The sequence below is a fragment of the Lithobates pipiens genome, unplaced genomic scaffold (genome assembly GCF_037356315.1).
Source record: "Lithobates pipiens isolate NorthernLeopardFrog02 unplaced genomic scaffold, aLitPip1_a1.2 Scaffold_16, whole genome shotgun sequence".
Classification (NCBI taxonomy): Eukaryota; Metazoa; Chordata; class Amphibia; order Anura; family Ranidae; genus Lithobates; species Lithobates pipiens.
Window position 1 is genome coordinate 356,528,982 of NW_027507748.1, and position 25,333 is coordinate 356,554,314.

Below are 25,333 nucleotides of genomic sequence, written 5' to 3' on the forward strand. Positions count from 1 at the left end.
AGGCATAATGAGCTAGTATGCACCGCATACTAGCTCATTATGAAATACTTACCTTAGAACGAGGCCCCGACATCTGGCCCGATCCACGCCGAGGGAGCTGACATGCTCCCTCGGTGTTTCTTCCGGGTATCGCGGCTCCGGCGCTGTGAGTGGCCGGAGCAGCGATATCGTCACTCCCGCGCATGCGCGCGGGAGATTTTCTGCTGGATTTTCACGGTGAGAACCCCCTTGTGCGCATGCGCCGCTGCAGTCAGCGGCGCATACCGAGGGGAATATCTCCTAAACCGTACAGGTTTAGGAGATATTTTTTTTACCTACAGGTAAGCCTTATTATAGGCTTTCCTGTAGGTAAAAGTTAAAAAATTGAGCATATAACCACTTTAACTGATAAAGCTAATGTAGGTTTTTGTAAATCTTATTTAAGAGTTCTATAGTCACAACATGCAGTTTAATTTTTATAACCTCAGCATTGTAGTAACAGTAGTTTTTGATTCAGTATAAGATTACTTGAAAAATCTGCTTTCATGTTGTGAGTTTGGCTTGTTTGCTTGCCACCTCTTTTCACAACTTCCTAGATTCCCTAGATAATTTGCAGCTTCTCTCCTGCTGTTTTCTTTCAATTTCCAATGACTGCATTACCCCAAAGGTACCTTGCTGTGATTCCTATACTGACTCCATCTCCTCTCTGCACCACTGTATTTCAGAGGGCAGGAAATGTGTGACAGCAGTGCTTGCAGGGCATAGTAAATCTATGCAGCAGAATTCAAAGAAGTACATGTGTTGGCCTCAAGTTTTATAAACTTCAAGATCATTCAGATTTCAGAGGAGGAGGCTACAAAGAATTGGAATACGTAGTGAAAATGAATATACACCTGAAATCTGAATTGGAGAACAATTTAAAAACACCATTTTTTTTTTTCAGAAATAATATAATCTTCATTGCTCAACATTTGATGTAATTCTTGTTGTGGCTATACCATGTTAATAGAACAGTGTTTTTCAAAATAACCAAGGCACTTCAACAAATCTTTTTATTTTGTAGAAAACACAATGTTCCAAAATAGAGAACAGCCATAACTGTAGAACGACGAAAGATTACAACTCAAACTTTTGAAGGTTACAACAATTAGTAGGAAGTGTACAGGCCTTACTTTAAATGACTTCAGCACATCTGCGGACACGAGACATCACTAGTCTCTCTCACTGCTCTGGTGTGTGTGTTTTTTTTTTTTCTTCCCCCACTCTGCTTACAGTTGCTTCCACACACTTTGGGTTCAGTCTTTCCCCAGTTTGAGAATGAACCTAATGTTTCCCCATCTGACCCAAATAATTTAAATTTGCTTTCATCACTAAAGTGAACTTTGTGAACCAGTTCTCCTCTAGCCACACAGCATGCTTCTCAGCAAAGGTTTGTCCAGCCTTTTTTTTTTTTTCTTTCTGCTAATGAGGTTTGGTCACTGCAGAGTGGGCTTTTAGTCCAAATTCTCTTAAATGGCAAGACGCTGTATGACGAGACAGATCCTTACATTGTCCACTGGTGAGCAGTGTTGAACCAGTTGCCCGTTGAGATTCTACGTTTTTTGCTGAGGCGGCCATTTTCTAGTAGCCTCAGCTTGTTTTGCTTCTAGCGCTGGGTGCTTGTTTCCTTCTAGAACAGCACGCTTTATACACAGGACACCTTGTGGCTGACTCAGGGGAGAGCAGCCGCACAGTACCTGGGTCAGAGCAGTGAGTCCTGCGGAGGCGGGCCCCCTGTGGCAGCTAGGAGAGTGGACATTTTGTGTGACTTGCCTTAGGCCCCTAAGTGGTGACAGGTGAGTGTGGGTCTGCATGGTGTCGGAAGCTGGCGCTTCTTCCCCAGACATCCCTGTTATGGCAACAGTTCCCCTGCACCTGCAGTGCCTATGAACGCTCTGTTGGCAGTCCTGGAGGCCTTTGTTGCCAGGATAGAAGCAGCGTGCGGGCGCAAGGGGGGTAAATGCCCCTCACCATTGTCTTCTGGGGAAAGCTGGGGGGGGGGGCATGCTGTGGCTGGCGGCCCCTGTTCTGACACGTCAGAGGATGCAGACCAGGACCGTTGGACAGTGATACCGAGTCCGGGTCAGCGCAGGAAAAAAGTGCTTGTAGGAGCACTTATCACAGCGGTGCGGCATACCCTAAAGATGGAGGATACGGCGGGGGCTTCTACAGAGGTGTCGGGACCCACAAGCCGGCCCACGCGGCAAAGGTGTTTCCTTACCCAACTTATTTTGAAAAGTTTATTTACAAGGAGTGGGGAAGACCGCCCTGGGTCTTTTTCAGTCCCGAAAAGAGTGGTGGTGCGTTACCCCTTTGAGGAGAGTTTCTTGAACAAATGGACATTTCCTCTCATTGTTGACCCCCCCCCCCCGGTATCCAGGTTAAATAAGGTAACCACGATTCCGTTGGAGGGGACCCCTGCTTTCAAGGACCCTGTGAACAGGAGGGCCGTGGCTGTTTCCCGGTCCATGTTTACGGTGGTGGGGTCAGCATTTTGGCCAGTGTTAGCCATGGCCCTGGTGTCACAGACGCTTACTGAATGGGCTAAACTGTTGCACCGTGAGTTGGAGAAATAGTCTTCCCCGGTCTGCGTGGAGCTGGTGGACCACTTGGTGTTGGGCCTTAAGTATGTCTGTCTATGATACGGCCCCCTTGCTCTCTAGAGCCTCAGTATCAGCAGTAGTGCTATGTCGCCTGATTTGGCTGACATGCTGGTCTGCGGACCAGGCATCTAAGAGCACTGGCGGGTTTGCCCTTCCAGCGAGAGAGGCTATTTGGAGCCCCACTGGATGACATTAAGAATGATACTGGGGGTAAGAGAACTTTTTCTCCCAATGTCCAGGAAAGGTAAGGAGCCACGCCGTAAGCAAGGGCCCTTCTTTTCCGCTCAGAAGTGGATTTTTCTTCCACTTGGGCCAACGGGTAAGTGTTCCCAGTCCGACAAGGTGCCTGCTGAGGGACAAAAGCATCCCTTGTTTCGCAAGCCGAACAAGTCTGCGAGCAAATCTGTTACTGCATGAAGGTTTGCCCCGCCCGACTCACGGTTGGGGGGGGGGGGTCGCCTTTGGGAGTTTGCAGCTCGGTGGACCTCCCTACTTTCCGACCAGCGAGTCTGCAAACTGGTTTCATCAGGATACAAGTTTCTTTCTTGTCCGCCAAACAGATTTTTTTTCCCCTCCAACCTTCATCTTCTTCCGGTTTTTCGGGAAGCCCTGTTCGGGGCAGTACAGGACCTGCTGCTGCACGTGGTGATAATGCCTGTACCAGCGCCGGAAAGGTTTCAGGGATTCTACTCCAATCTGTTGTCCTAAAGGTATCCGTCCGGTCCTGGATCTCAAGGCCCTCAACAGCTTTGTGAAAGTACGAAGGTTCAGGTTGGAATCAGTTCTCTCAGTGGTCGCTGCACTCTATCAGGGGGATTTTATTGCGTCCCTGGACATCGACGCATACTTGCATGTCCCCATATGCATCAAAGGTTTCTGCGATTTGCAGTCGGGGACCAAGCACTACCAATTTGTAGCTCTCCCTTTTTGGTCTGGTGTCGGTACCAAGGGTCTTCACCTAGGTGCTAGCCCCAATTTTGGCTTTGCTAAGCCAGCAAGGGATCGCAATTATGGCTTACCTGGATGACCACCTTCTGAGGGTAGCTTCCACCTCAGAATTAAGGGAAGATGTGGCAATCGCCATGCAAACTCTTTGGGAGTTTGGTTGGGTACTGATCCTACAGAAGTCTGTTTTGTGCCGACTCAACACTTGGAGTATGTGGGCTTGCTTCTGGACTTCTCAGTGGCAAGAGTCTTTCTCCCTTCAGACAAGCCGCAGACTCTTCAAGCTGCGGTGAAGTTGTTGGTATCCCACAGGTGTTCGTCGCTGCGTTTTTGCATGTGAGTCCTGGGTCTCATGGTAGCCACTTTCTAAGCGGTACCGTATGCTCAATGCCACACTCGAGTCTTGCAAAAGGAGATCCTGTCCAAATGGGACAAATCTCCGTTGTCCCTAGATTGTCAAATTTGGGTGAACCAGCTAGTCACGCATTCCCTGCTCTGGTGGCCGCAGGCCCTCCGTCCCGGGAAGTCATTTCTTTCTCTTCATTGGACAGTGATCACAACGGATGAGGGTTTGCAGCGTACAGTTGGCCCAGGGTCGCTGGACGCAGGAAGAATCCCGCCTGCTGATCAGTGTGCTGGAACTTCGGGCGATCAGGCGGTGCCTCTCCACATGGTCACAGAGGCTGCAGAGGCATCCGGTCAGGATCCAGTCAGACAACAACACGGCGGTGGCGTATGCCAACCATCAAGGAGGAACAAGGAGCTCGGCTGCAGCACTGGAGGTGCGCGCCGGCTCTGTCAGCCGTGTACATTCCAGGCATATAAAACTGGCAAGCCGACTATATATGTCGTCAAATGCTTGCCCAAGGGTAATTGTCGCTATATACGGATGTGTTTTGGATCCTTTGCCTAAGGTGGGGCGTGCCAGATGTGGATCTCCTGGCTTCTCGACTCAATCGGAAGGTACAGAGATTTGTGGCCAGGTCATAAGAACCCTGGGCGGACACAGCAGACGCGTTGGTGGCTCCATGGGGGCATTATTGTCTGATTTATGCCTTGAAACCCCCCCCCCCCCCCCCTCAAACTTCTACCACGTCTGCTTTGCAGCGGGGAAGCTGAGGGAATGCCGGTGATTCTGATTGCCCCCGATTTGGCATCCGTGGTACGCCGTCATTATTACGAATGGTGGCGGATGTTCCTTGGCGGCTTCTGATGCGAGAGGACCTTCTGTCGGAAGGTCCAATACTTCATCCTGCTTTACCATCACTGGCTTTAACGGCATGGCTGTTGAAAGCCAGGTGCTAAGGGACCGAGGTTTGTCAGATTCGGTAATCTCCATTATGCTGAGGGCACGGAAGTCGTCATCTTGGAAGATTTCTCGTACGTGGGAGGCCTACATCTCCATATGTGAGGAGATAAGGTTTCGTCCACGCACATACTCAGGATCCTGCTGTTTTTGCAGTGAGGAGTGGATCAGAAACTTGCCTTAAGCACCTTAAGGGGCAGTTATTAGCTTTGGCTGTCTTATTTTTTATTTTTTCAGCAACCCTTGGCGACTCATTCATTGGTGAGCACGTTTGTTCAGGGGGTTCGACATGTGGCCCCTCCGGTTCGACCACCGCTGCCTCCGTGGGATTTGAATCTGGTGCTCTCGGTGCTTCAGAAACCACCGTTTGAAAACATTAGGGAGATCCCCTTATTGACACTCTCTCTCAGAAAGTAGTCTTTCTAGTGGCTATTACACCTGCCAGGAGGGTTTCTGAGTTGGCGGCCTTGTCATGCAGGTCTCCCTACTTGGTCCTCTACAAGGATAAGGTGGTGCTGCGCCCACAGCCTTCATTTTTTCAAAAGGTTGATTTGGCTTTTCATCTAAATGAGGACATTGTGCTTCCATCCTTATGTCCTCGGCCGTCACACCCCCAAAGAGGTTGCTTTGCATTCCTTGTACGTGGTCCGGGCTCTGCGGGTGTATCTGTCTGCCACGGCTCCTTTTCAGAGGTCGGACTCTTTTTTTTATTTGTATCGGTGGCTGGTCTGAAGAAGGGCCTGGCGGTCTTGTCGGCCACCATTTCTCTATTAGATTAGACAGATTGTGGTTCAGGCTTATGCCATAAGGGGGAGGGCGCCTCCCTTTCCTGTCATGGCACATTCTACCATGGCATTTGGTGCCTCTTGGGCTTTCTGACATCAAGCGTCTGTTTCTCAGGTGTGTACGGCGGCGACCTGATCGTCCAGTCACTCTTCTTTCCTTCTTCCTTCTTCTTTCTTCTTCTTCTTTCTTCTTCTTCTTCTTCTTCAAGATTGAGATGCTGTGTCCATCAATGAACGAAAGAGAAATTAGGATTTTTGTACACACCGTAAAATCCTTTTTCTCTGAAGTTCATTGACGGACACAGCATCCACCCCTCCTATTTTTTGTTTGTACTGCTTTTGACGAACTGAGCTGCTGGATGCAGCGTGAGGGGTTATAGCCAGTAGGACCGCCGCCTGGGTGGTACTGTGCAGTGCTGCTGTTTTTAACATGTTCTGCCTAGTCCTCTCCTAAAGGGGTGATATAACCCTTAGATGAAGATGCTTTGTCCGTCAATGAACTTCAGAGAAGCATTTTACGGTGCGTAAAAAAATTCCTAATTTTTTTTTTTTAAGGGCAACTGTCCGCTGTCATGCAGTGACTCCTCCTCTGACCTGCTGTTGCCTCACCGTCTTTAAAGGGACGGCTGGTGATGCAGCAGTGCCTCAACAAGGGGGAGGGCGTGGCGGCAGCAGGTGAGTGGATGCCCGCTGTCAGATTTGCAAAACAATGGAATAAAGGAATATTCCTGAACTTTGTTTTTATCTCATGGTTATTGTGTGAATGCATTAATGCAGTGCATGTTATCTCATCTTGCAGACCTTGGATTCATTGAATGAGTTTACCAAAAATGTTAATATTGTAGAATATACTGCCTCATGCTACATAACTGAGCTCAATTTCATGCCAAACAAACTAAACGAAATTTTTTGTGTATCTTAAATAAGACTATTCTATCATTGTTTTATATCCACCCTGATATTCAGGTACTACACAGGTCTGAAACCGGCCTCAGAATTAGAACTCTTTGGGCTACTGAGTTCTACCTACAGTCTTTAGACCCTCAGATTTGTTTTGGGGATGAGAAAATCTTCCCTGAAATCAGTGGGCTTCTTAGATTAGATCTGTTGTACCATCAAAAGCAGCACAGGTTAGAGTTCTTGGGCTTTCTTTAAAGCTCTTCTTGCTGTCGCAAGCGGTTAAGTCTTCAATCCCACACACGTTAAACCACTTCAATACCCGGCCATAGTAAAATGATGTCCTCTAGTTTGTGTGGTGATATCTGAATGATGCCTATAGCTACAGGCACCATTCAGATATCAATCCTTCTGGCCAGCGATTCTGTGCATGATAAAAACAATCATAGCGGCAGTTCCACTGCTTGATCATTCTTATAGGCAACGAGAGGGGAAGCCCCCCTCCCGCCACTATCTGCTGCTTCTCCGGGCTCTCCCGTGCCATTGGGGGCCCGGAGAAAGAATCGCCGGATGACGAACATGACGCCCCGGTAGCTCGCGCTCCAAAGCAAACGCACACGTAAGTCCCGCCTACATATGTAAATGCTGCTGAAAGCACACGTGAGGTATTGCCGCATGAGTTAGTGTGTGCAACAATTCTAGCACTAGACCTCCTCTGTAACTCTTAACTGGTAACCTGTAAAAAATGTTTAAAGCGTCACCTATGGAGAATTTTAAGTAATGAAGTTTGCCACCGTTCCATAATTGTGCGCAATTTTAAAGTGTGACATGTTGGGTATCTATTTACTCGGCATAACATCTTTCACATTATACAAAAAAAATTGGGCTAACATTATTATTATTAATAATAATAATAATAATAATAATATATATTTTATTCATGAAACCTGTTCCCCCCCCCCCCCCCCCCCCCCCCCCAAAAAAAAGGCTTTTGAAAAATTAGGCTAATACTGTGTGAGATAAAAAGTTGCAATGACTGCCATTTCATTCCCTAGGGCAGTGATGGCAAACCTTGGCACCCCAGATGTTTTGAAACTACATTTCCCATGATGCTCAGGCAATCTGCAGTGTAGTTGAGCATCATGGGAAATGTAGTTCCAAAACATCTGGGGTGCCAAGGTTCGCCATCACTGCCCTAGGGTGTCTGCTAAAAAAAAACTTCTATATTGTTTGGGGGTTCTGAGTAATTTTTCTAGCAAAAAAAGATGATTTTTACATGAAGGAGAGAAGTGCCTTAATAGGTGGTTAAAGGGATTGTAGGCATAAGGTTTTATTTTGTATCTTGATGCATTCTATGCTTTAAGATAAGCCTTCTGTGCAGCAGCCCCTCTCAGCCCCCCTAACACTTACTTGAGGTCCCTCTCTGTCAGAGATTCTTCTTTCCTGAATGGCTGAGTTGCAGCAGTGGCGCCATTGGCTTCCGCTGCTGTCAAAGTCAGCTAGCCAATCGGGAAAGAGAGGGGGCCAGGTCGGGGCTCTGTGTCTGAATAGATACAGGGAGCTGTGACTCCGCTTGGGTGCCCCCATAGCAAGCTGTTTGCTGTGGGGGCACTGAATAGGAGGGGTCAGGAGTGCAGAAAAGGAATTTTGAGAAGAGAAGGATCCAAGCTGCTCTGTGAAAAACCACTGCATGGGGCAGGTTAGACTTTATGTACACTGCTGCTGGTAAACAGACGTTTTAGGAGCAGTTGGGCATTTTTATTTTCAGCTGCTCCTGAACTCTCCTCGGTTATCTTATCAGTACATGTGCACAAGGTCCTTTTTATAGTAGTTTCTAGGCAGTTGAGTTTAGAAGAATTTTTTTGGAAACACAGAAGGATGTAGATAATGCAAACAGTCCACAGCCAAGAAGGAATCCACACAGGCAGAATACACCAATAAGTGAACAAATCCACCACCACAATGCGGGTTGCTACGCTCCCCTCAGGAACTGACCCCTGTGCCACCGAAGGTCAGACATGCCTTTTTTTCCCCACTAACCTGGGGATAAGGTGTGAAGGATGATGACTTGTCTGGGCTACTGAAGGACTTATACGACATCACACCGGGCTCGTTAATCTCCGCTCTGTTCTGAATTGTGGCCAAAGCCATATGGATGTTGTATAAGTCATTTAGTAGCTGAGACAAGTCATCCTTCACACCCTATCACCGAGTTAGTGGGAAAAGCATGTCTGACCTTCGGTGGCACAGGAGTCAGTCCCTGAGGGTGAGCGTAGCAACCCACATTGTGGTGGTGGATTTATTCACTCACTTATTAGTGTATTCTCCCTGTGTGGATTCCTTCTTGGCTGTGGACTGTTTACATTAAATATCTACATACTTCTGTATTTATAATATTTATGGACATTTTTTAATATTTATGCATGGCACCTTCTTCACATCACACTGCTGTTGTGCCTTAGAATTTTGCAGGTGTTCAGCTGGCGTAGTTTCCTCTAGTAGATATTCAGGTTTGCCCTGAATGTATTTGTCTGTCTATTTTTGGGAAAGAAAAAAAGGTTCAGAGGCATGCCAAGCGCCTGTAACCGTAGTAACTTGCGCTTTTAGCTGAGTTTCGCTTACAAGCGTTTTTAAAGTTGACTATGGGGGGGAGCTTCTAAACTTAAATGCAGCAAAACTGATGTTTTTAAACATCTGTTACTATCTGTCAAGTTAAATCGTTCAGGGGAGGTGTAAAACATCCCGTGTACATTAAAGTGGTTGTAAACCCTTACAAACCACTTTGACCTACATGTAAGCCTAGATTAAGGCTTACCTGTAGGTCCCGGAAATATCTCCTAAACCTACACGGTTTAGGAGATATTTACTAAAAGACAGTCACAGCTGTCTACTGTGCACTATCGCCGTTAACAGCATGCCGCTGCTAACGGCGATATGCCGTTGGTGGCGGCTCCCGTGTGCATGCGTGGGAGTGACGTCATCGCTGCTCCGGCGCTGTGAGTGGCCAGAGCAGCGATACCCGGAAGAAGATGGACGCTCCGGACTACAGGGGACATTGGTGACATCGCTGGCTCCTGTGTCAGGTAAGTGACACATAATGGGCTACTAAGCGATGCACAGTAGTCCATTATGTTTTACCTTTGCAGGGAGACAAAGAGGAAGTATAACATGTTTGTTGTTTTTATAGGAAAAAAAAACAAGCCTTTACAACCACTTTAAAGAGGAGCTGCACCTAAAATAAAATATTAAAAGCCAGCAGCTACTAATATTGCAGCTACTGACTTTTAATAATATCACACTTACCTGTCCCAGGTTCCAGCGATGTCGGCGGCAGATAACGAGCGATCGCTCGTCTCGCTGCAGCCACCGCCACCATCCTCTGTCAGGGAATCGGGAAGTGAAGCATGAGGGCTTCACTGCCCGGTTCCCTACTGCGCATGCGCGAGTTGCGCTGCGCTTCTCTTATGGTCCCCCGCTGTGTCTCTGGGAACTGTGTGTTTCCCAGAACACAACGGGGGGGGGGGGGGCGGAGCCATGCGGGGGTGGGTGGTGCAATGCGGCGGTCTGGCCGGAAGTGGGTTCAGATACCTGGATTATCAGGTAACTGCACCCCCCTCCCCCCCGAAAGGTGCCGATTGTGGCACCGGAGGGGGGGAGGGATAATACTAGCGGAACTTCCCCTTTTAGGGTGAAGAACCGCTTTAAATTTGCACTAGACTTTCCTCTCTGCGCTCCTGAAGTGAGAGGGGAGGAGTGAAAAAATGAGTAGGTGGCCTCACTAAGCATTGGGGAGGCAGAGGGTGGATGGTCAAAAAATGCCAATCTCCTAGTCTAAATTGATATTTACATTATGGTGTGCTTAAAGTGGAAGTAAACGTTCTCTGCTGACATTTGCCTATAGGTATGCCTATAATAAGGTAGTATAAATATCTCCTAAACATGTACAATTTAGGAGATATTTACATTACATGCAGCCAGTGACATCACTGGCACATGTGTTCTGAAGGAACGGCCACAAGTGCCATGCCCTCGTGTGCATGCGTGGAAGTGACATTGTCTCGGCTCTGGCCAATCACAGCACTGGAATTCCAGGGAAAAGGTCAGTAGTGTGCCGGTGCCTTGCCAAGAAAGTTCTCCCGGTGGATAAGGACCCCCCTGTACTGCGCATGCACTGCGCTTGAGCAGTACGAATGACTTCGGAGAGTCTCTGAAGATGAACCGCTGGTTGTCGGCTCTACACGGCGCCTGTGCACTACATTTTGCCCCAAGTCCAGGTTTAAGCAACATAGTTAGAACATTAATATGCTGAGCGCATCGAGCCTGCGAGTGGCCCTTTTACAGACCCCATGTTCAGCTTCGTCAATTTTCGGCGGCTCAGTTGTGGTTCATACTGCGCAAGCACTGCGTCTGTGCAAGTACGGGGGGGTCATTATCTGCCAGGGGGAACTTTCTCAGTTGAATACCGGCGCCACTGGAACAGATTTGTTCTAAGTCAAGTAATGAGCTAGTAGGCGACGCTACTAGCTCCATTATGCCTTTGTCTTGCAACCTTTTTATAAAATTGTAAATAAATTGTAAAAAGAGGTTTTTATAAAATTGTAAAAAACAAAAAAAACTTGTGTTTTTTTAACTTGCGACACTGACACGTGAATGTGCAATTCCAGTTGTGAAAATTTCACTTCTATCGCCTGATTTATCTGGACATCTGTCATTTCTTCGCCCCCCTAGTGAATTTTATATGTTCTAGACATATTTGCTATGTCCTACCTTTTTTTTTTTTTTTTTTTTTTTTTATTATTTTTTTTTTATTTTGTGGTGCTTCAGCACGTCTTCAAGTTCAAAATAACAGTGGCTTTTAAATAATAAACTAGCTAGTGTCTGCAACAACTCATGTGGGAATGCTGACTTGTGTAGACAATATGGCTATAATTATTAATGTAGTGTAAAACTTGCTATTAGCTTTGTTTCTGAATACACTGCTGGAAAAGGACTATAATTCTGATACATTAAATGTATTTTACTGATTTTGTTTGCCCAAGTATTTAAATGAAAGGTCTTGTAAATGGTTAGAAATCTATCTGCTGTTTATTAATATGGATCTTTGCCTCAAAGCATGAATACATTTTGTTGAATACACTCCGTTCTTTTAAAGTCACTTGGTCTGACCCCTGTTTGTCTCAAGGTAACTTTAAACAGGAAGTGTTACAGTGGTGCTGATTGATCATCTCATCTGCCAATGGTAGCTGAGCAGCGTCCTCAAATAACAAGCAGCAGCAAATGGGGCAAGAGGAAAGGCGGGTGTTGGTGTCGTGTAGCAAGCTAGATTGAATGCCTTTGACTGTTAAAGTGGAAGGAGGCTGCAGGATTTTTTCATTGGAGTCTTGGGAGTTTTTCACATAGACAGGGGTCAGCTGAAAGACAAAGAAAAATGGCGAGTAGTTTGCAAGAAGAGCAGATTCTGACTGTTGGGTTTGAGAAAAGGATATTGCAACAGTATCTTCCTTGCATGTCCTCATGCCTTTGTCCTTTTTTCTCTTTCCCGAGAGGGGGGAGGGCTGGTGAGAGTGAAGCTGAAGGGGAAAAATATAAGTGCTTGTGCTGAGCCGTGGTCTTGTGAAATGAGAATTTCCTGAAATTTTGCAGTGGCACTGGTAAGTTCTATTTTTGTATTTTTGTGCAAAAAAGTAAATATTGCATGCTGTTTTCCCCTTTTACTCTGAGAAATCCAAGTTTGTACTGTCTAAGAAAATGGCCCCTTGCATTCCTGGCATACCTTCTGCTGCACCTCTTGTACGTTTAGAGTGTGGATTTTCTTTTTTCATTTTACACTTGGGTAGATGTGCAGAGATAAGAAACCTGTACAAGTTCACTTTATAATTTGCTAGAGGAGGCAGTGTTACAAATATTATTATTCTGTAGTTTATTTGGGTAAGATCATGTTAAATGCAAGCGTGAATGAAAATGTGTGTGTTCACATATGTATATGTACATACACCATATCTGAGTACACATTGGTGCATCCTGTAGATTTGTGTTTTTTTTTTTTTTCCCAATATTCTGAAGAACGCACCATCCATTTAATTGGGCAAAATTACTTTTGCTTAATTTTTGTCTTTTACTTAAAATCGTATATTTAGGACATGGGAGTCTTTTCCAGGAAAATTCATACACAACATGCCTTTAAGTAATTCCTGATATACAGAACAGCTGTTACTTTAGCTTGGAATTCCAGTGAAAGACACTTTATGGAAATGGCTTATAAATTAACAGGTTAATGGTCTATAAAGTCAATGAAACATGACATTTACTGATTAATTTGGTGAGGGATTTTTTTTTTCTTGCCCTTGCGCTTTGCAGGTAAGCTCATTGTCTGTCTGTTTCTTCTAGGCGCTCAATAACGCCTTTCAATAGTGCACAATTTTGCTTCTGATAACCAGTAATTGCATTAGCATGTTTGCTAGTTTTTAAAGTCTTTTTACTTGATGCTAGTTTAGATTTTCAAATAAGGCATGAAGGTCATTGGAATGTTTGATGTGCAGCAACACATTCCAACAGAGACACAAGGAACTCTGCAGGCAAGAGCACAATATTCCAGTCACTATGGCAAGTTTTCTTTACTGATGGCCTTTCTGATTTGTGGTTCTTTTTTTGTTTTGTTTTTTTCTTGCACAGTTTTGTTATTTACCATCATGTTATTGAAGATAGGCCTCCCTCAGTTTGCATGACCTTGAAATGCTGCTGCCTTGGAGTTTGAAAATTGAAGGGCAAACTTTGTGTGGCCTTACAGAGAGACTAAAAAAAAGTTGCATATGAGCTTTCTTGTTAAATGTGTCAGTCAATAAACTGCACATTTGATTTTCTTTCTAGCTGTCTCTTAAAAATATTTTCTTTGCATAACTGTAAAAACCCAGGTATACATTTTTTTTCTCTTCTGTTTCTTATTGAATATCAAAAGAAGGAACAATTCGATGAAAACACACTTAAAAGTTGCCGCAATTTGCCTTATTTGGAAAAATATATATAATTTATTTTTCATATAAAATATATATATATTTATTTTTTTCATTTAAAAAAAATATATATTTTAATGAAGTTCCGCAAGTAGAACATTTATAACCCTGTACAATATTTAGTAAGGACAAGTATACTTTTCAAAGTAGTGCTGGGATTACAAAAGTATAAATCATAACTTTAAGTGTTTGTGTGGTGGGTTTTTTTTTTCTTTTTTCATTCATTTATATATTTTATCTGTCTCTAGTTACATAGTAACCACTGCATGATGTAGATTGGTTATATAGTAAAAGATCCCTAAACTGTAAAGGATTGTTGGGCAATCGCAATGCAGTTTTACAAAGGTAAAGCAATGGACTGGATAAGGTTAATGTCAATTTACCAGGAAGGAAAATTTGAGTTTTTTTATTTTTATTTTTCATTGCTAAGACCTATTCTGATATTACATATTTGCTTATAGAAAAATGTGGTTGACCTACGTTTCAGTTGATCAGGAAATGTTAAAGGGGGTTCAGGGATCTTGTAATTCCCAATAGAAAGATGGAAACCCTAGTGTGTGGGTTCCTTATATTCCAAATAGTTCTGTTTATTGGTTGGCATCACATCCTTTTTAGTGGAGATAGTTGGCTTAGAATAACCAATGCACTTTCTGATTCAGGAGTGTATTACTTTTAGTTTAAAACAGTGGCCTCCAAGCTGTGGCCGTGGGGGGCGGCGTGACGATGCACAGATGCGGCCCTTTGCTTGCCTTTTTCTGACACTATCTGTGCCACTGATATAAGCCACCATATCTCCCTCTGACACCAAGAATGGGGCACTAAACATGACACTAAAAATGGGGTATTTACTCACAGGGCTTTTTTTTTACCCCCATTGTCCTCTGCCTGCCCCCCCCCCCCCCCAATTTTGAAGGACCTTAAATTTGGCCCATTATCTGCAAAGTTTGGAGACCCCTGGTTTAGAAAACAGATGGCCTAATGAAGATAACCGATGAAATTCAAAATAGCCCTAATGGCAGTTTCCTGGCAGTAGTTCCTTAACTACCTTCACCTAATTCAGCCATGCATTTGCAACAGGCTTGGTAACATTACCGACACTTGCAGCAGCTTCAGGTAGTTCTTACTACTGCCACTTTAAGAATCAGTTTCTGTCAGTGACATTCTTAATTAATGCCAGTTTTAGATTAGGAAACTGGCAGTAATTAAGACCAGCTTTGAACTGGTGTACAGGAGTATGCCAACACTCAGTGGATTTTTTTTCCCCAGCTGAAAGAAAGCTCAGTGTAAATGGGGAAAATTTGTGATGCCATTTCTGATACTCATCTGGGATAGAGGCATTTGGAGGGGACTGAATGCTAGCCTCTCGCGTACGGACTATGGGCCCTGACATTTGATGGAGCTTTTGGGAAGATATTCTGTTATGTAATGCAAAAGGACATTATTAAGGAGGCCATGATGGTGGGACTCATAGCAGATGTATTTGAAAGGAATGCTGATTTAATGAGATCTGGAAAGCCCTGGGTATCCTGTTGGCTACTAGTCTGGAGGGTCTTTCACCCATTGTTTGTGTTATTCTGCTATATGGCAATACCTTTATTTGGGAAATGGCTCCTCATTAGGAAAGCGGAGCCTGATGGGGAATCTGAGAGGCTAGTTCCCTATCCTGTCCGCTTGGCTTTCGACTGACAGTGCACAGCAGTGGGCGTATTTGAAATCTTGCATTGGACTTAATAGTGACTATTGTGAGTGCCCCCCCACCACCATTGCTGTGTGTCAGTCATATGTAAAATGGACCTTATGGGGAGCTAGCCTTTTGAATCCCCATCAGGCTCTGCCCACCCAATGCAAAACTCCTTAGCCCGGCAGCTGTCAGTGTGACAGGCACAGTGGCGAGGGAGGGTGCACTCCATTAAATGAAAAAAAAATAAAAAAAAATCCAGCCTTTAAAATATATTCTGGGAATAGTGACTGCCTTTGCCCATGTGATTGTGAATGGCGGTGTTGAGGGAGGAGAAGGTGGCAGAGACCACACGCCAGTGCTGGTGTTTGAACAGATGTACGGCAGTGATGTCCCTAGTGAGCCAGAAGTACTGTAGGAATTATACTCTCTGGCATGACTGATTTCACTTTTAAAAAAACTGATAGAAGCAAGTCAACTACATACCACTATGAAACTTGAGGTAGAGACCTCTTTAGCAATCTTATTCTAATTAAAAAAGTTTTAAAGAAGCTCTCTGTAACCACTTGCCAACCACCGCACGTCCCTACTTTGAGGATGAATATCGTTGTTATGGCAGCAGCCAGCTGCCATAACCCTGGTAGCCTCGTGTTCGACCGGCGGTCGTCTACAAGTTAAAAGCGGTCTCTGCGGTGGATTAGCCGCGACATCGCTTTTATCAGTGGTGGGAGAGGGGCACGTGCCCTCTGCCGCTTACCCGAGCCAGCGGCAGAGGCAATCGCGTCTGTTTTCCTTTCAGGTATGGAGACGAGTGAGGGAGAGATGGCTCCCACCTGTCTCCATACCATAGCTGGGCGAAAGCAACGTCAAAACATCACTTCCGTCCCATACCTCTTAAAGGCAATTTTTTTCAAATGACTTTTTTTTTTTTTTTTTTTTTTTTTTTTATTGTGTTTTTAAGTCCAAAATATGAGATCTGAGGATGTTTACATTCCTTGTATTGGGAATAAAAGTGACCCAATTTTTTTAAGGTCGCCTATGGAGATAAATTTTGAAGTGTGACATGTTGGGTATTCATTTACTTGGCGTAACATTATCTTTCACAATATAATTTAAAAAAATGGGCAAAAAAGTGCGCTTGTAAGACTGCTGTGCAAATATGGTGTGAAAAAAAGTATTGCAATGACTGCCATTTTATAAGTAATTTTCTAGCAAAAAAACTGTTTTAAACTTGTAAACGCCAAAATCTCAACTAGGCTGGTCCTTAAGTGGTTAACGTCATGTTCACTTTCCATGCTTACTTTGGGCCAGCTTCGCTTAAAGCGGGGTCCCACCCTAAAGTGGAACTTCTGCTGATCGGAACCCTCCCCCCCTCCGGTGTCGCAATTGGCACCTTTCAGGGGGGAGGGGGGTGGAGGTACCTGTCAAAGACAGGTATTTACACCCACTTCCGGGCATAGACTCCCGTGGGCGTCTGCCTCTTCCTGTCCTGCCGCGCTGTCTGCTGGGACACACACGGGTCCCAGAGACAGCGCGGACAATTCCTATTGCGCTGCGCGACTCGCGCATGCGCAGTAGGGAACCGGGAAGTGAAGCCGATTCGCTTCACTTCCTGATTCCCTCACCGAGAATGGCGGCAGCAGCCGAGAGCCGAGCGATCGATTGGCCTCGGCTGCCGGCATTGCTGGACCCCGGGACAGGTGAGTGTCCATTTATTAAAAGTCAGCAGCTGTAGTATTTATAGCTGCTGGCTTTTAATATTTTTTTTTGTAGGTGGAATCCCTCTTTTTACAGGGTTAAAGTGATTATAAAGACTAAACATTTTAACCTTGTTGAATTCCTTGTATTAACCGCTTCAGCCCCAGAAGATTTTACCCTTTTTGTGATTCGGCACTGCGTCACTTTAACCAACAATTGCACGTGCGACGTTGCCCCAGATTTGACATCAATTTTTCCCACAAATAGAGCTTTCTTTTGGTGGCATTTGATCACCTCTGCTGTGTGTTTTTTTTTTTTTTTTTTTTTTTTTTTTTTTTTTTTGCGCTATAAACAAAGCGACAATTTTGAGAAGAAAAAGCTTTTACTTTTTGCTATAATATCCCCCAAAAATATATAAAAACAAATTTTTCCTGAGTTTATGCTGCTATGTATTCTACATATTTTTGGTAAAAAAAACCCGCAATAAGCGCATATTGGTTTGCACAAGTTATAGCATCTACAAAATGGGGGGGGGGGATAGTTTTATGGCACGTTTATTTACCTTATTTATTTTTTTTAAATCTGATTTTTATTGGGACTGCAACATTATGATGGACACGTCAGACAATTTTGACACATTTTTGGGACCATTGGCATTTATACAGCGATCAGAGCTATAAAAATGCATTGATTACTGTAAAAATTTCACTGGCAGGGAAGGGGTTAACACTAGGGGGCGATCAAGGGGTGGTGTTCCCTAGTGTGTGTTCTAACTGAAGGGGGAGGGGACTGTGTAGGGGAGCTGACAGATCGCTGTTCATACTCTATATAAACAATCAGTCTCTTCTTCCCTCAGAAATGGAAACTGTGTTTACGCACCCAGATCCCTGTTCTCGGTGTGCCCCGAGCGATTGCCACCACCGGGCACTCGCGTTGGCTCTGTAGGCAAGCAGGAGGTGTGCGCCCCTAGTGGTCAAAGGGTGAAGAGACGCTGCATAATGTTTTCGCCCAGCTGGGGCATTCTGCCGCAGTGCAACTGCAGTGGCTGGTTGTCAAGTGGTTAAAACAAAAACGGTTATGGCTGGAATTGGGCTCTAATAATAACTTAAAGTGGTTGTAAACCTCTGCAGAAGAAATATGAACAAAGCATATCCCTCTATAGCATGTGCTTGTCTCCAGCCAGAGGACTAAGTGTTCTGTCTGTCTATTGCCTTGTTCTCTGCTATCTGCATGAGTCACTTCTGACGCCAAGAGAAGAAAGGTGTCGGGGAGGGAGCTGTAGCGCACAGTCTGTGACTGACAGCCTCATCTATGTTCATGTGTGCTGGGGAATGTGTACCTTCCAATCTGCATTCAGAGCTCTTCTGACTGAGCTGTGCAGAGAGTAACTTCAGCTCCTCACCCCTTGCTTTATAAAATCTCAGACAAGCTTTATAAATAGTGGACTTTGTACGATGTAGAGAAGAGAAGGCTGCAGAAAGGTACAACTTATGTAGGAGGTTTTGTTTCTTCTCTGTATCACCTGAGGCCAGTCACTTCACTGGGTATATGTAAGAATTTGCAACCAGCTTTTAAGAAATGTCCCTAAGCGTTCTTATGGCTGCAGACTTTGTCTGAATTGCTAGTTGTAGTATTCTTAGGCAGTGATGTAGCTTGTACGTCAAACAATGGTATCGTCCAGCAGACTTCTATTTGGCTTGCTGGCAAATTCCATTTTTTTTATAAAGCAAATGATGGGAACAAGACAGCAGCTGTGTGAATTTCAGTGCACCGAGCACCGTGTGTACTCAGCTGCTGCATTAGGCTTGTAACAAAGTGGATTTCTTCCCTTTTTTTTTTTTTTTTATAATACTTCCTGGTTTCACAGACTGATTTCACATTGCAAGGAAGAGTTCTATGAAACAATTTAATTTAGCGTAGGCCATAGGTTTTCATGGTTCTTCAAATGCAATCTGTCATGGAACATTTTGAATTGAAAAATGAGGTCACATGTAGAATGGTCTTATATTGGTTTCGTAGTTGGTCCAAATATTTCTGCGGCATTAAATTGTGCTTCCTGTCCATTGCCTTTCGCCTAAGGTTACATATTGTAAGATTGGTGCTCCACAAAGCTCAGAGTATAAGACCCCTTTCACACTGAGGGTGTTTTGCAGGCGATATAACTTTAAAAATAGCACCTGCAAAACACCCTAAAACAGCTGCTCAATGCAAGGGCTTTCAGCGGTGCGCTGGCAGAGCGTGAGAAAAAGTCCTGCCAGCAGCTTCTTTGGGGCGGTGAAGGAGAGGTGAACGCACCTCTGCTCCATATTGAAATCAATGGTGCCGTGCTGCTATACCGCCGGCAAAACTCCAATTCGGTACCATATTACGGGCAGATTTAACCCCTTTTCGGGCATTAGCGGGGGTTAAAAACGCCCCGCTAGCGGCAGAATAGCGCCGCTAAAACGATGGTAAATGGGCACTAAAAATACCGCCGATTTTACCGCTGATGCCCTAAGTGGCGAAGTGTGAAAGAGGTCTAATACATGTGTGCTTGTAATCATTGCACTGGATGTAGGCAGCTAAGTAGTTGCAGATCTTGCTGACCCGGGCAGATGCATGAAAATAATGCCAATCGTTTGCTTAGGTACACCTGAGCTAAACGAGATGGGTAGCCTGCGGTGTGCATCCTCTTGCTGAAAATGCTAGATTCAAGTCTAGTTTGAGGCATTGATGTGGAACATGTAAACTTCTGTGGAGCCAGAACTCCTGCATATTTCTTTAAGGCCCAGGAGGTTGGTGCCATTTCTATCATTTTCTTGTCTTTTTAGGTAAGTTGTAAAATGTTGTGTGTTTTATAATGTACATGTAGTTTAAAATGTACGAGAAGGCATTAAAACATAACAATGCATGTAAAAAAGGGCTCAATTTTTTAAAATTTGGTAGTGCAATAAGCCCTTGGGGTCCAACTCCAGCATGGAATCTTCTATTAGCCTCAGTAACGCCCTCCCCGTGACTGTGCTATTTATTTCTTTGACCTGCAGCCTCCGTGTAACTTTATAATATAAAATTGTGGTCAGGTGCCCACTGCAGTGCCCTTCATGTCTGGCTATTTGAGAAAATCTGCCGCACATGCGACATTGACATTCACCACTGTTCTGGGACTAAGTGTCCCAAGATGCAGTGGTTTTCTTATTGTTGGGTAGAGAGAGACTGTTTTTATAAGGAATTTTGCAACTTTTAGGGGCAGCATCATAAGCAGAAAGGAGGGGCTGCATTAAGCTGGTTATCACAGATCAGAAGTTAAAGGGCCAATTCGACTTGGAATCCTTATGAGGATGAGAGGCAGAAATGTAGCGGAGGGAGCAAGCTTTCAAGGTAGAAAGAAATGAGCACAGTATCCACTGTGCCGCAAACTGCTTATTCTAAAACCCCCACTGCACAACATCCCCAGCCTTCCCCCGTAAAAGAAAGTCCATGACGTTCTGCAACTTGTGTGTGTATAATACCCATGACATCATGGTGCCCTTGATGTCACCCCCATCCATTTTAAAATGTTTGTTACTTCAAAATTTCTTATTCCTGTTACGTGCCTGTTGATTATGTACTCGTATTTAAAAAGTATCCTGCCCTCTTTGAATTGTTTCCTTTGTGTGAAATACCTAATGATATGCTTTCCTATTTCAAACTGACCATGCTAGGCTTTAAAGCACATCCATACCAGCATGTTCAGTTTTCTGGCTGTTCTGGGAGCTCAGTCTGCCTGTCCTCCAATGGCCAGGACTGCCAACATGCCCCCCCCTGCACAGCTCTTCACTTTGGAAGGTTAGTGTACTGCCATTTCTCTGCCTCCTCCTCCATTTGTTGTGGGCAGCATAGTGGTTAGCGCTTACGCCAGGCAGCACTAGGGTCATTGGTTCGAATCACAACCATGGCACTACCTGCCTGAAGCATGCATGTTCTTCCTGTGCGGGTTTCCTCCGGTACTCTGGTTTCCTCCCACACTACAAAGACGTTCTGGTAGATAAATTGGCCCTAGTATATGTATAGTATGTGAGTTGGCAACCTTTAGATTGTAAGCTCTTTGAGGACAGGGACTAATGTGAATGTACACTATATATGTAAATTGTGTGTTTGATATCATTTTTTATTTTATTTTTTTTTCCTTTTCAGGTACTTGTATAGCGCTGACACAGTACTGTGCAAATGTCTTGGGCAGGTATGGAAAAATGCAGTAAATTTAAAAATGCTTTCAGAAATAGAAGTGTTGACTGCTTGCCAACTGCCTCACGTAGGAGTACAGTGGCAGAGTGTCTCTCCTGCACCCGGTCACTTACCTAGTACGTGATCTAGCACTTCAGCCGTCGCCGCAGTTGTGCTGTGATTAGACACCGCACAAGCTGACCAGTGAGTGCTGGCAAATGGATGTCTGCCGTCACCCGCTGATCGGCGAGGAGAGACACAGAACTGAGCTTTGCCTATGTAAACAAGGCAGAGCTCTTTTCTGTCGGCAGAGATGTGGTGGATTTTGTTTCCCTGCAAAGCAGGAAATAAAATCCAACACATTCCTTAGTAAAAACAGCACACACAAACATATTTGTTAGGCACACATTTAACACTTTTTGATCACCCTAGATGTTTAACCCCTTCCCAGCCAATGTCATTAGTACAGTGGGCGTGCATATGTGTAGCACTGATCACTGTGTTAGTGTCATTGATTCCCACAAAGTGTCAGATTGTCTGCTCAATATCACAGTCCCGCTATAAGTTGCTGATTGCCGCCATTAATAGTATATAAGAAAAAAAATATTCCATACTATTGTTTGGTTTGCGTGAGAATTATAGCATCTACAATCAGTATACACTTATTGGGATTACTTTCCTAGCAAAAATATGCAGTAAAATACATATTGGCCTAAATTTATTGTTGTGTGTTGTGTTTTTTTATTGTTTTTTTTTTTTAATTGTTTGGTCGTGTTTGTTTTTTTATTTTATTTAAACAAAAAATACAAAACCCAGAGGTGATCAAATGCCACCAAAAGAAAGCTCGATTTGTGGGAAAAGGATACAAATGTAAATTTTATACAGCTTTGCACGACTGCACAATTGTCAGTTAAAGCAATACAGTACCAAAAGGCAATAAATGGCTGGTCATGAAGGGGGGTAAATCTACTGGAGGACAAGTGGTTAATAGTGTATTTTTATTAATTAACAAGTGCTTAGCCTTCTTTCCATGACAAATGCACGAAAACCTAGGAACTGGGGTGCAGACAAATGGCAGCAGGTGCTGCGGACTGAGTAGTAAAAAGTAGAAAAATTTGACAGTAGCGAATGACTGTTTGTCAAGGGCTGGAGAGCTATACAGTGATGAATATCTGAAGGCAACAGTGAAGCATGGTGGTGGTTCCTTGAAAGTTTGGGGCTGGAATTCTGAAAATGGCGTTGAAGATTTGGTCAGGATTAATGGTGACCTCAATGCTGAGAATTAGACAGATCGTGATCGTGATCCATCATGCCATACCATCAGGGAGGAATGTGATTGGCTCCATATTTATTCTGCAGGAAGAGAATGACCCCAAACATACAGCCAGTGTCATTAACCACTATCTTCGGTGTAAAGAAGAACAAGGAGTCTTGGAAGTGATGGTTTGGCTCCCACACAGCCCCAATCATAACATCATCAAATCTGTCTGGGATTATATGAAGAGACAGAAGGATTTGAGGCAGCCTACATCCACAGAAGATCTGTGCTTAGTTTTTCAAGATGTTTGGAACAACCCACCTGCCAAGTTCCTTCAAAAACGGTGTGCAAGTGTACCTAGAATCATTGATGCTGGTTTGAAGGCAAATGGTGGCCACACCAAATATTACTTTGATTTGGATTTCTCTTCTGTTCATTTACTTTCCTTTTTGTTAATTGATAAAAAAAAATGATATACTATTAACACTTCTATTTCTGAAAGCATTATTTTATAGCATTTTTTTAACATTTAACATCTGCCTAAAACTTCTGCACAGTACTGTGCATACGTGTATGTACATTTATGTGTGTATGAAAACAGGTAAGAGTACACACATACTTTAAGGTCCGGTTCACACCACATGCAGTTCAGAAAGTAGAACATGCTGCATTTTTTTCCCCTCCACTGGACTGTACTGGAACGCTGTAAAACGCATCTAAACTCACCAAAAACTCACTGGAACACACATGTCCTTAAGGTTAAGAAAAAAAGGGGAGAAAAAATGCACTGGACTGTATCAAAAACGTACTGGAAAGCTTCAAAAACGCATCCGGACTGCGTTTCTATGGTGGGAGCTGGCCCTAAAAGAGGAGCTCCAGGCTTTTTTGGAAAGGATTAAGTCGGCAGCTACAAATACTGTAGCTGCTGACTGTTAATATTGGGGCACTTACCTGTCCAGGGATCCAGATTTGTCCTCGCCCGAGCCAATTTTTCAATTGGCTATCTGGTGCTGCCGCTGCCATCTTGACTACTGCACATGTGAGAAGTGTGCTGCAATTTATTAATGGGCCAGCTGCGGGTGAATGAGTGAACTGAGCCGGAAGTGGGAGCAGATACCTGCTCCCTCTACAAAAGGTACCAAATGTGGCAGCGGAGGGGGGAGGCGGACAACTGGACCTTCCCCTTTTGGTTTAAACTCCGCTTTTATTTTCCTTAAGGAAATTTTTGTTTTTGTTTGTTTTTATTTTTGGTTTATCAGTTACAAAGCAGTTCTGGAGGTGACACAACCTAGGTATTCTGGGAAATGTCACCAGTGAAGGAAAGCATTTCTTCCCTCCCTTTTTGATGCTCTCTCACTCCAGTTGACACAGGAACTGGAATGTATGTGTGAGACCATTGCTCTGGTTGGTCATAAAACCAGAGCGCTGTAAACGCTTCACTTACCTGATTCTGTAATCTGTGGTCCAACATCTTAGACTGGCCATACATTATACATTATATTTTTCTTGTACAATTTGGTTTTAGATTTACCAAAACCATATAAGACGTCACTTTCAATTTGTATGCAATCAGGCAGGCCTTTGCACTATGTATTTGAAGGTAAATCTAAAGGAAATTGAACAACAAAATTGTTTAATATATGGCCAGCTTTAGTCTAGAAAGTAGATACTGACCATGGATCACGTACAAGCAAAATTGGTGACCTCCATTTAATGGGGAAAAAAGATGTGAAAAATACTGTAATTCTTTTAAATGGTAAATACATGTAAGTTTTACACATTTTAAAGAGGCTCTGCCTCATTCAGGGGATAATGAAGTAGTAGAATAGCCCACACTTCGACTCGCCTGTACTTTCAATACGTTCCTCTGCTGCTCTATTGTATGGTATTGGGAAACGTGATGTCTTTTACCTGGATGCAATACTTCAGTCTGAGTGGTCAGTCATTAGCCAGAAACACTGTTACATGAGGACATCAATCCCGTGTGAGCTCCAAAATGAAGCGAATGTACATTTTGACTCACAACTGCGTTGAAGAGGAATGACAAAAGTGCAGTGGAGTTAAAGCGGTAGTAAAGCCTGATTTGTTTTTTTTACCTACAGGTAAGCTTATAATAAAGCTTACCTGTAGGTAAAATGGATATCTTCTAAATGTGCACTGTTTAGGAGATATTCACCCTGCATGCAGCTGCTGACATTATCGGCCCTTGTGCTCTAAAGGTCTGGCATACCATGCTGGATATTCAGAGCTTCTAGCCGGAACCGAGGGCGTGAGAGTGACATCATCGGGGCTCTGGCCACTCACAGCACTGGTGCCCGCTAACCTGGAAGAAAGGCCGGCGGAAGCTGTTAGTCCTTAGAGGTGGCCGGGAGCCACTGGAAGGGTTTCGTTCTAAGGCAAGTATTTCGTAATGTGCTACATTATGCCATTCCATTTGTCTTGTGGCGGGGGGGGGGGGGGGGCGGCTTGTTTTTTTTTTTTTTTTTTTCTGCACCGGTTTACTACTGCTTTAAAGCAGGTCTTCACAAATTTGCTTTGCTTCTAGGGGCTGGCACAAAATTTTAACAGGGTTGTTTTGCTGTTTTCCCCTTCCCTAACAGCTTTACTTTAAACAACAAAATCCCTTCTCTTATGTAGCCCTAGAGCAGGGCTAGGCAAACTTTTGGAGCACAGTGTGCCGAAAAATGTTTTGAGCGTGCCGATTTTATAACAAAAAAAGTAAACTTCACTCTCAATCTCGAAAGGATTTTTTACAAAGTAAATGCTGTAAACTACTTTAGTAGTGAGAAATTAACATCCAGCACTCTCATGCCTCAGATCAGCCCAAATTCATGGACCTTCACACCTCAGATCACTATACCCCCGGCAAATATGTTTCACCACTCTAACCCCCTACTCATCTGCCTCACCACTGAACCTCCTTCTCATCAATGATATGCAGAGCGGTGAGAGG

The 25,333-nt window shown here is 44.1% G+C and overlaps 1 protein-coding gene across 8 annotated transcripts in view; it reads left to right on the forward strand.

The window, feature by feature from the left end:
• The window catches only part of NFYC (nuclear transcription factor Y subunit gamma), a 91,793-nt gene that overhangs the window by 18,914 nt on the left and 47,546 nt on the right, over window positions 1-25,333 (forward strand). For 2 of the 8 annotated variants that reach the window (XM_077481939.1, XM_077481930.1), the window contains exon 2: window positions 21,093-21,138. The exons of 2 other annotated variants lie outside the window; for them this stretch is intronic. In XM_077481939.1, coding sequence (XP_077338065.1) covers window positions 21,126-21,138 — 13 coding nt within the window. In that variant the 5' untranslated portion in view covers window positions 21,093-21,125. 4 more of the 8 variants (XM_077481931.1, XM_077481938.1, XM_077481935.1 and 1 more) reach the window with 4 other exon arrangements.